We start from the raw sequence: 12406 nt of genomic DNA, 5'->3' as shown, positions 1-12406 counted from the left end.
GATTAGTGTTCTCCACGGGCCGAGGAGATTAGTCCTCATCTCTCTAATTCTCTCTCCTTAGTCCTCCTTTTTCTGTCTCTTCCCAGTTTCAGCGTCCCGTCTAACTAGCCAATGAGAGATGTATCTGGTTCTTATGCCAGAGAGACAGATATCAGACAGATGCTGTTTGCCTTCATAGTCTAAACACTGGTAGATTTAGTGATGCCTCATATACTCATACACCATTAACGAATTACATACCTCTTCTCACTCATTTTTTTCTCCTTTCAATCACATGGTGTGCAGCAGCTGTTGGTAATTATAGGAATATCGGCAAATCACACTATTCTGAACTAAGGTAAGAATAAAGAGAGAGATGTTTCGCACACTAAGAGCAGAATTATGTTGATCTACAAAAAAGCATAAAAAAAAAGAAATAAATAAATAAAAATTCATAACAACAAGGCAAGTACAATAAATAAATACACTTGCGTTCAAAAGTTTGGGGTATTTAAAAAAAAGAAATTAACATATTTATTCAGCAAGGCCACACTAGATCAATTAATTGCTGTTCTTTTGAACTTTTAATCAAAGATTCCTAAAAAAAATGACTGAGACTGGAGTAATGGCTGCTGGAAATTCAGCTTTGCCACCTCAGGGATAAATGACATTTTAAAATACATTAAACCAGAATGCAATTATTTAAAAAAAATATATATATATTTCACACTATTACAGTTTTTACTCAAATAAATGGCAGCTTTGGTGAGCATAAGAGAAAAAGTTTTGAACGTTTTTGTAAACATCTAATGATTCAAATAAAACTGGACCGTCTTTCAGGACCGGAAATTTCAACAAACAGCAAGAATTTTTTCTTACAAATTTGGAACTTATATATAACTTCATCAAATCAAATAAATGCAGTGCTTCTTTCAAAATATGACTTATTAAAGATTGTGAATTATTAACAAAAGTCTGTGATATTTGCCTGGTGTATAATTTATGTTGTTTTAAAGACGTTTTTAGGATTCATTTTTTCCTTAAACCACTTGTTTTTGTGCTTTAATTATCACAGAAAAACCCTGTGTTGATCTGAAGAATCCTTTCTAATCTCATATAATACATCAAGAATAAAAAAAACAAAAAACTTATTGATTTAAAAGGTGTCCTATGATGAACTTTTGCTGCAAAGAAACATTTAAAAAACTTTATTATAAAGTATATGCAAAAGAGGAGAAAAACAGTGCCGGGAAGAAGTTAAAAGACGAATGGAACCATTGTAGTACTTGTCAGCAATCTCTCTCTCTCTCTCTCTCTCTCTCTCTCACTGTCTTTCGCTCTATCAGATGAGGAAGGATGGACTCCATAGGGGCCGTGAGGAGTGAGAAATGAGCAAATATGAGTGTGGAGCTGGAATTAGAGCCAGCGAGAGATTTTAATTTCATTAAGAGAACACTGACTGTGAAAAAGCACTCGCCATGTGGAGGGAGGAATTCAGGCTAACATGGAGGGAAAGAGAAAATGATCGAATCTGATGTATAGCATGGTATTGAATGATTACCATATTGATATACCATGTACCATATTAACCATATAAAACGCAACTAAAAACAACTATAGCATATATATGTAAATTATAAAAGAAATGCCTTGCCACATGTTAAAAAAGGTATGGTACTTTCAGTTCTTTTGCTAGTGAATTAATAAATACATAAGCTTGTCTGCACAACAAAGTATGGGAAGTCTGAAATTTGAATGGCGTCTGTATTACATGAGCTTTAATACAGCAGAAATCCCCAGAGGACTGATGGAGTAATGTAATCCTGCTGCTCCAACGGCAGGCTGACGAGAAAAAAAAAACAGCCCCATTCTGAACATAGATGCACAGATATCGCTCGCTTTGCAAATTATTTATCCCTGTCCTGTTGGGGGTCATGTAAATTACTTTAAATGCACTTTTCAAAGGGAAGTACGCCTGCCATTACTGTAATGATGGCAGTGAAGGGTTTACACGCACTCCCCTACTGAGTCAGGACACAAGAGAGAAGACATTGGCACAAAACCACTAAAAGATGATGAACATAGTAATGTTGGTTGCCTGTTGGTCTGGAAACACTGAATTCAATATTTAAAAGAATACAAACATCTGAGGATTCAGCGTTCAGTGAGATATAAACATCTGGATGCAGCTGCAACAGTCCACCACCAGAGGGCAAACAACCTCTGTGCCATCTAAGCACCACTGGGCATGTCCCTATGATCATGCCTAGACTTTTCACCACATGATTTCAGTTTTGGAGAATGTGGTCTTCAAATACATAAGAATCATTTGTTATTAAGTATTAACTGTGCGTGTCAATATAAAGAAGGAACTTACATGTTATGCAGCACACACCAGCCACAGTGTGGATCTCCTGAGCTCAGACACTCTCCACACGTGCCATACTGTTCACAGGACTCGATCGGCACTCGTGTGACCTGCAGAACAAAGAAAGAAGTAAAAAAAAAAAAAAAAAAAACTGAGCCTATTCAACCAAGAGAAGCTATATTAATCCATTCAATGGATATATGATACTGGAGTAACATTTGAAAGTCAAAGATTCCCAAGCCATTTCATTTTGAGACAATAGCTGGATTTCCATCACCCTGCTTTTATCAGAATCGAGCGATGGAAATGCTGAACTTTGAACAGAAAATGCCTTAATTCGCTAAAAAATGTTTACGCTCGCTTGAGGTGGATTTGGTTTTTGGTGTTAATGTGAATAATGGGAGATGAAAATGCATTTTGCAAATAAATTCCTCCAAGTACATCAAAAAAGTAATCACTTCGTGCTATTGTACGGTAAATCCTAATTAACCAGCGGAGCGATCTTGCTCCACAGCATCTGAAATGTTGTTATATGGTCATTTGGAAACGGCTGAGCAAAGTTTGTCATCAAAGTATTACTGTATAATTGCCTTCCAGAATCGTTGAACGACTGTGTTCCCAAATAGTAGCATCCACCCCCGAAAGCAATAAATGCATTATTAAATTATGATGATTGTGTCAAGTTCGTCTCCAGAGTGAGACTCAATTCAGTGACGATTATAAAAAGCAAACTTGTCACTCCTCAAAACTCAACAATAAGCGTGTATCTGGCAAAAAGTCTGAACATATGTTCTCTCTCTCTTACACACACACATATACACACACCTAGACAATCAAACACTCCTGTAATACCTCAGAGATGAGGGCTAATCAGACACACACTCACAAATGCCCACTACAACAGACTAGAGCCTTTCTTTGCCCGCTGACCCACAAAGCCCCTCTCCACTCACACAGCCTTCTGCTGCCCACTTGGCATGCTGGGATAGCGTCACTGTGATGACCGGGCCACAGCTCTGTGATTTGTGCCTGCACTTGTAATATCTCTTTTATCTATTCATGTATTTTCAGGGGTTTGCTTTCATTGCCAACGCTGAAGTCTGTGATGTCCTCCCTTGTCGCTGAGGGGATTTTTTTGGGTGCACCTGCATCCTATTAACACACACAAGCAGAACAGGATAGTGTGAATGAATCTATCTATCTATCTATCTATCTATCTATCTATCTATCTATCTATCTATCTATCTATCTATCTATCTATCTATCTATCTATCTATCTATCTATCCATCTATATACACAAAACAAATATTAAATGTATTTTTAAATAATCAATAATAATAAGTTATTATATATAATATAATTTATTTAGAATTTATTATTATTGCCATTCCAAAGTACAAAGCACATCAATCAGATGCAAAATTATAATAATAAGTATGTTACTTTGCCTCGTCATGTGAGTAAATTCATTTAAAAATACATAGTTGGACTCATTACAGAGCATCTCAAAAGGTTAGAGCTAAAAAGCTTGTCATTAAAATGAATTACGAAAGATGTCTTATTTATAGTTAAATGGTCATATAAGACACAAATAAAAGTAAAAAACTTTAACAATGTTTGTTCAGTTAAGACCAGTGTGCCAGTTATTCAGAATTTAGTCATAGCATCAAACTTTTTGATGCTTGTTTTCTTTATTTTGACATTCGTGATTGGGTCAAAGAGTCGGATGAAGTGAGAGACAGTTTTAAGATGGATGAATGGGCACACAGTGTGCGTTTAGTGAGAGGGGTGGAGAAACATGCAGGGTTCCCGCTGCGTGTGTGTGTGCGCGCTGTATAGCCGTGTTAAATGTCATTAGTTTGTGAGCGGCGGGGTCTGATAGGGGTAGCCATCCACCTGTCCCTGCGACACACAGCCGCAGCGGCTCAAGAACAAAGATGTGCATTCAACCTCCTGCTACCAGCGTAGTTTCCACCAACACATGGCTGTGATTGTACACGCACACACAGTTGTGTTTGTACATATGGTGTGACTTCATGGCAAAAACCGAGAGGTGTCCCACAAGGAGCCATCCTGTTCCCTTTTTCATTTTCACCCAGCTCCCCCTCCCTCGTTTCTCTTTATTTTTCGCTCACTCGTTGCCCCAGGACAAACAGGTGGTCAAAAGTAATGAGTCCAGCACATCAGCGTTGCCGCCCAGCCTGATGACAAACAAGCCCACCAGGGGCTTCACTCACAAAGCAACACCGACCATACAATGCTGGTTCAACATGGCAATAAGTCTCAATGTTACACAACACCGACTTAGAGCCAGACTAACAATTCAACAACATTAGATTTACAGATAACAGATGATGCCATCTTGACGCCAACAGTCATCAGCCTGTTCTGGAGTGAAGCTAACTAGATTTGTTTGTTTATTTTATGAAGAAAAATAAGCTTGTACAAAATGCAAGGTTGTTTTGATAGTTACCAGGGCATTACTATGCAGTTACTAAGGTGTTTTGAGTTGTTGCTGGAGAATTTTGGGTATTTTTAAGTATTTAAAAGAGCCTGCTGCCAAGTCTCTTTGATATTCTGTCCCCTAGATATGGCTCAGGTTTCTCTTTAAATTCTTTTTTTTTTTTCATCAGATTTTCACACACTGAAAATAAACCTGTTAACTTTGACCAATTTTACCTTTTAACTTTGTCCACTTTTTGAACCTAAACCCAAGAAATGACAAACCTAGCTAAAATAAATACAACAAAAATTCCCATCGAAACACTTTGGATCCATTTCATTTGATTGCATAGACATAAAAATAAAATAATAAAATGTTTTTTGTGCGTCACAAAATAAATTAAGTCATACTGGTTTGGAACAGCATGAGTAAATGACAGGATTTTCATTTTTGAGTGAGCTATCCCTTTAACCCTAGTTTGATCAAAAAGTACTATTGATACTAGCTACATTATGAAGATCTGCACCAGTATCAAACTGCAGATCAGAGAGGGGACACAGCTGCCACAGGTGCACGTCCACGTCTGCACACTTGGCAGGAAGATGTCAAAGGAGAAGACAGAGACACTGAGTTTGATAGAGAGACTTACAGACAGAAGAAGTGAGCTGGATAAAGGTGTTATGGGGGTTGCGGGCAGGCAACTGGAGCAGCTGTTGACCAGCACATGCTTTAGTCAGTCAACACAGTGGGAAGCACAATAAGGCCTGTTCTCCCACTGAGAGAAGTCTGTGATTGTGTGTGTGTGTGTGTGTGTGTGTGCGTTTGAACTTTTTCTCATTAAAACTTGAGTTTAACCACAGAACAGAGAAACTCGGTTTTCACTTGAACCTATTTTTTTTGATTAGTTTACAATAGAAACAAATACAAAGCAATAAGCTAGATCAAAAGTTGCAGATTTGATCACAGTAGTTAGGCATGATGCAAACTGATGATATGATGCGATATGATGAAAGGCAGCAATGTTCAATAAATGATGACATTTATTAATATTAATAATCACAAACTATTTTTCTGTCATGTAAGCTGTTTGTAATTCCATTAAAGGTACTTATCAACAGTAACTATGTAGCCTTTCCATAATTATCTTTTTTTTTTTGGAAAACTAAAAACAACAGTTTGACAACAAGTTGACAACTAACATGTGGTGGTGTTCAATTTATGCTGCAGTTTTTGGGTGTTTACTCAGAACTGCCTCAATGTAAATCGTTGCATAGGATTATTCATACAGTAGAAATTAATGCCCATTGGTTAATAATGTTGCCATATATTATCTTATTTGGGGGGTTGGGAATTTTTTCTAAAACTAATAGCGATTAATCCCACCTAACATTAAAGTTTTTTAATACTTTCATATTGCAATAATTTCACATTCAATCTTCAAATTAATGTAAAAACAACATAAAGACACCTATATATTTTTAAATGTTTTAAAGGCGAGTATAACTGATACCAATTCTCCTGAGGTCTCTAGGAAACCATTTGACCATTGACTAGCCATTCAACATTACATTAGCTATAACTGAGAGCTATCAATTTAAATATTTATTAAGACTTTTAAAAAAATAACAATTTCTAGTGAATAAATATCTAAATTAAATATAGATGAATCCTTAAAGCTTGTGTGTTCTTTGATTTACAGACACCACAGCAGTTGGGTTATTAGGTTGTTTGGCTGCTTTAAGAGCTGCCGCTGTAGAACATGACACGGATCTGACTCGCATCCCATTTTCTCACAACTCTTTACCTTTTTCTGACTCACTTCAGGTCTTAAAGTCTCTGCTAATGAGCCGACGAGTTTAATCGGGTGTGTTAGGGACACAGTGCTGAGCAGCTCTAGGACAGTTTTGAAAACCACTGCATTGGCACTGACTCATAACAAATACTTACATGCATAATTTTAAGACAGCATGAATTATTTGTTAATTTCATGACTTAACTGATGACATAACTACAACATTGCATGCTTGTACTTTCATTTGTGCTTTAACATGAAATGATACAGGCTAAAGCACCCGTCACCACATTTGTGCATGCAATTGAAGAGCACACACTACGAGCACAGTATAACGGCTGACAGGACAGGAAAATGGGTTTTCACTGAAATATGGCCAGACAACATTTCATCTGACCGCAGTTCACTGTTGTTTTACTGAAGCTCTTCGTCACCTGTATCTTTTCAGTGCATGTTTGACTAGCGCCTGTCACTGAGGTGGAGTTGGAGCGTGCATCTGAAAAAATTCCCATTTGATGTGGTCATAAAGATATCCTTTATTTTTTCTAAATAAATGCAATTCTTGTCAAGAAAAAAAGAGACAGAAGCAGGAGTCATGAGTGGAGTGGGGTGGCCAACTCTAGCACCACCCCTGCATTAATTGCATTAAATATTTGTGTGTGTGTGTGTGTGTGTGTGTATATATATATATATATATATATATATATATATTTTTTTTTTATTATTTATTTTATTTTATTTTTTTAATGCGTTAATACGTTCATTTTGACAGCAGTGATATATGTATAAAAAAGTATTTTTACTTTAAGTGGTCACATTCATCTCCACTTGCACTTGTGAACTTTAAGTATTAATAACAGCCAATTGGCTTAAAATAAAACTGTAGTTAGATTAGTGAGGAATTCTGGGTTCAGCCCAAACTCATGGTAGGACAGGGTGCTCGCCAACTCCTAATTTCCTCTCGAGCTCTGTAATTCTTCCACAGCTTAAAATGCTTCCAGGATGCTATCTGCTAATCTCTATTTGGCTTGAATTCGATATTTTTCCCTCCAAGAATCGCCTGGAGACAGGACATTAAGAAGAAAAGAAGACGGAGTTGGCACCGAATTCTTGTATTATTCACAAACAGCGCTCCTCAAGTCAAGCTTGTAACCTCCAAAGAACCTCTGCTGCTGTAATCCAGACCCAGGACATTATAATTACAACTGAACGGGCTGATCTGAGACCTGTGCTTGAGATCCACATGGAGACTGCAGTGTGCTAGGGGAGCTGGATGCAGAGAATAAAAACGTACATTAGATCTCTTTTCCATATTCCTCAAAACACCCTCACTGTCACAGGCACCTGTCCGATGAATGGAGAACCATTAGAGAGAAAACAAGAGAAAGAGTCATACAGAACGAAAGGGAGCTGAAGGTCTGAGGTAAAAGATTAAGAGCAGAAACATGGAGAGAAGGATGTAGAGTGATATATCCAAGGTGTATAAACCGAGGGTAAGGGAAATCCTGTTCTTGTGTAGCCAGACTTGACTATCAGCATACAGTCTGATCAACATCACAGTTTGTTCTGGCCAAGAACGTCTGACTTCGACAGGAAAAAAAACTGTCTGAACAATATGCAAATTGACCAGTGTTTTGGCACGATGTCACACATGATGGATATTAGATAAAAAAAACAGGAGTTAGTACACGAAAAATGTATTGCAACTCAAGACTAATATAAAAGAGAGAGTGTTTATTGTTGTTAGGGAACATCTGGAAATATAATGGATATATCTAGGGTATCTTATTCATTTACTAAAACAGAAATACATTTTAACATATAAAACATGTTTTGTGTGCAGTAACATACAGTCCATTATCTTCTGAGCTGCCAGGAAAGAAATCCAGAAGCCTCTCGTGTACAAATACTTTATCCAGATGTTGACGCACAACACACGCAGACTCGAAACATTAATGAAATCCACATTGTGGTTGCCATAGCGACCAGCCCTGGCATTGACCCCCCTACCGCTCTCCTGGAGTGAGCCGTAAACAGCTGGTACCTCTGGGACAGACTGCCACCTACACACATATACACATGCTCTCACACATTCATTTTTAATGTGAGATAGTGAGCGCTGCACCCACAGCAATGAGAGCCATCGATCACGTCCCCTCACAGACACACATCAGTGCTCGTCGAAATACAGAGAAAAAAACACGTTTGTTTGTGTATGTACAGTACGTGCATTTGTGCGATTCATAACCCACCTACACTTATGAATTATACACATCTATTAAACACGTACAGGAAATCAAGAAAAAAGACTTATAATTATCTAAAGACAATGAATCGGCTCAATGAGTTTATATACATATATACAGTACATTTCCTTTTGAAACAACAACTTTGGTCGGGACAGATCAGATCACATCTGAAGGATTTCTGAATGATCATGTGACTCTGAAAACTGGAGTAATATTACTGGAAATTCAGTTTGGCCATCGCAGGAATAAATTACATTTTAAAATATACTAAAATGGAAGAAAGTTAATTCAAACTTGAATAATATTTCACAATATTACTGTTTTTACAGTATTTTTTAACCAAATAGCCTTTTTGAACATAAGAAATGGCCAACTAATACACTATATGCTAAAATTGAAATTGTATTAATTTGATGAATGTTTAGGAGTACAGTGGCATATAATAGTTTTAAAGCTAACACTGAGTCACGCACACACACCTCAGTCCTAAGGACAAATTCTCTGGTGATAAGTTCATGCTTGGCTGAGCTGAGAGTAAAAACTGACTGACTCTCATCCGCTAAGTGTAGTGTCTCTGTGGAGTCAAGCGGCCCACAAACTCTCAGACAGGAGGCTAAACTGACCCCTAAAATCCCAGCAGAGATACAGAACAACACAGTCATTTACACACACACACACACTCTCACACACAAATATGCACAGATAAACACACAAACAAAAAGGCTTCTTGCAGCCAAATTGTGCATATGGAGGCTAACAAGGTCACGCTAAACAGCCAAACCTTTACCACTTGATTGTGACACACAGACTGCCTCTATGGTGGTCGCTCTCAGAAAGCCACATTACATATTCAGCAAAACCAACTCAAACTGTTGAGGAAAATAAAACATTCACACATGTGAAGTCTACGTTACCACACACGCATACAGAATCGCTCTGCTTGCACAACTCTCTCACAGCCCTCTTCACTCGCATCTCACCAACGCTCATGAATGCATGAGTATGTGTGTGGGTTGAAAACTCAATCAAAGCCTTCTTGATTGCGTGAGGAGGCCTCTCAGCAAGACTCCAACATACTGTAGGAGAACGATGGCCTGATAGAGTCAGCGAGAGAGCTGATGCGCTTCTCAAAGTACTTGAAGACAACAGCTATCAACATCACTATCACTGTTTAGTTAGTGTTTTGAACAACCCCTTATACTAAAAACTTAAACTTCAGTGTATATCTTGTCCTGTACAATGCTACAAACATGATACTGTAATTTAAAATGTATGGTTTATTAAAGAAACATGCTATTACTTTCCTTAGAGAATTGAATTACTTGAGAAGACTTGAGAATCTAACACAATTTTGACATCCTCTACCAACTGAGCTATCAGGTAAATTACATTAACAGAGGGATTTAAGCCATACTTAGCTAACAGTATAGTTATGCACCCCCCCCCCCCAGTATTTTCAGCATAGGGATTTAAAAGTTGTCTTTGAATAAGAGTTATTATTCATTGAAAACTTGATAAATTAAAAAAAAAAAAAAAAAAAAAAAATCAAATCTTATTTCTAAATCAGATAAAAAGACAAAAGGTCGAAGAAAGAACATCAATTAACAATCTAGCAGCTCACAGTCTGTCTTTAAAGGTTTATAAGCAATTTTTCAGAATCAGCTCCCCAAAATGAATAAAATAAATTGGATTTTTACTTCTGGAACCCAAGTGTTGCACTCTACCACCAACCAAAAAAAAATAAAAAAAATAAAAATACACAGTATACCATCATAGTGGAGATCTGCGCAGAGAGGCTCATGTCTTACCAATAAAATTGAGACACAGCAGGATAGTACAACAGATAAGGAACTATATTAAAGTCAAAAACACAGCATGTGTGCTCATGAGGTGACCTTTGAAATTCCCCTCCACTCCGAACTTAAATGTCATATGGAGTTTTTACTGTCTGACAGAATAATACACATAAATAAATCAAAATGAGACAACCTCCTGGCTAGCTATCTAGCTAACAATATTACATTGCAATAATCAGAGGGAGCTTTATTCGTCAAGTGTGTGCAAACACATATGCTTGGTACATGTATAAATACATATATGACATGAAAACAGAAAGAACATTTAAATAGGTAAGACTAAAGAAAAAACTAAATATAAATAATAATAATAATGTGGTATACATCGAACAGAAAATTTATGTACATTTTTACATTTTTCTGTATACGTATATACAGCTGTTTAAATAAAAATATAAACATAATACTTGTGAGAGTAGCAATAGTTAATAATTAAGAAATTAATTACAGAAAACGAGTAGTCATTTTTGGATGAGACTGGTGTCATCTGCAAACTTCAGGAGTTTGACAGAGGGATCTTTAGAGGTGCAGTCATTTGGGGGAAGAGCAGCGGAGACAGCACACACCCCTGAGGAGCTCCACTGCTGATGGTGTTGGTATTGGAGTTTTCCCAGCCTCAGTTTATACTGGAGGGTATTTGTGATGGTGTTGAAAGTGGAGCTGAGGTCCACAAACAGGATCCTTTCATAAGTCCCTGGGTTGTCCAGATGTTGGAGGACTGCTGACTGTGTCATCCACAGACCTGTTCGCTTGGTAAGCAAACTGCAGGGGTTTCAGAAAGGGTCCAATAATGTCCTTCTAACAGGCCAACACCAGTCTCTCAAATGACTTCATGACCACAGACCTTAAAGCAACAGGTCTGTAGTCATTTAGAACTGCGATGTTTGGTTTCTTGGGTACAGGGATGATGGTGGAGCTTTTGATCTGTTGAAGATCAGTGTGAAGATGGATGACAGCTGGACAGCACAGGCAAGCTGGAGAGACACCTTGTGGGCCTTTTCCTTTCTTTATCTTCAGTTTCTGAAGGCTTCGTCTACATCATCTTCACATATCTTAAGTGCAGGCTGAGAAGCAGTAGTGGGGAGGGAGGGGAGGGTGTTGATGGTTGTGTTGTGACATTGTAAGAGTTGGTGTGGGGTGTGAGACCAGGCTTTTCAAACAGGCAGTACAACTCATTCAAACCGTCGGCTAAAAGTAGATTCTCCACAGAGAATGGGGTCTTGTAGCTGGTGATGGCTTTCAGGCCCTTCCACACTAATGTTGTTTTTAGCACTTTTTAGCATACATACTGTAATGGTTTTTCAGCTTTACAGAGTAACTTCTCTTAACCACTCTTAACCACATCTCTCTATTCAGTGTGTATTTGGCCTGTTTGTATAAGGCTTTGTCCCAAATCCAGTATGCATCTTCTTTGGCCTGGCAAAGCTGTTTGGGTTATGAACTGAACCAAGGTTTGTTGTTGTTAAATGTTAAATAAGTCCTGGTGGGAACACACATGCCCTCACAGAAACTGATGTAGGATGTCACAGTGTCAGTGGGCTCATCCAGATCAGTGACAGCAGCTTCAAAAACACTGCAATCATCGAAGCAATAAAACAGCAAACTAACCACCTGATCAAAGGAAACATTTGCTTAGCCTTAGACCATTTCCAGAGTACAACAAATTTCAAAAATCATTAGATAGTTTTCTGAGTGAGGCATCCTGTCTGATTGTGTTT

At 37.8% G+C, this 12406-nt stretch overlaps 1 protein-coding gene across 2 annotated transcripts in view; it reads right to left on the bottom strand.

The window, feature by feature from the left end:
- The window catches only part of plxna2 (plexin A2), a 167869-nt gene that overhangs the window by 68103 nt on the left and 87360 nt on the right, over positions 1-12406 (bottom strand). For both annotated transcript variants that reach the window (XM_026236931.1, XM_026236932.1), the window contains exon 5: positions 2357-2457. In XM_026236931.1, coding sequence (XP_026092716.1) covers positions 2357-2457 — 101 coding nt within the window. The remainder of the gene's footprint in view (positions 1-2356; positions 2458-12406) is intronic.

This window comes from Carassius auratus, chromosome 48, assembly GCF_003368295.1.
Source record: "Carassius auratus strain Wakin chromosome 48, ASM336829v1, whole genome shotgun sequence".
Taxonomy (NCBI): domain Eukaryota; kingdom Metazoa; phylum Chordata; class Actinopteri; order Cypriniformes; family Cyprinidae; genus Carassius; species Carassius auratus.
This window is presented reverse-complemented; position numbering and strand designations above follow the sequence as displayed.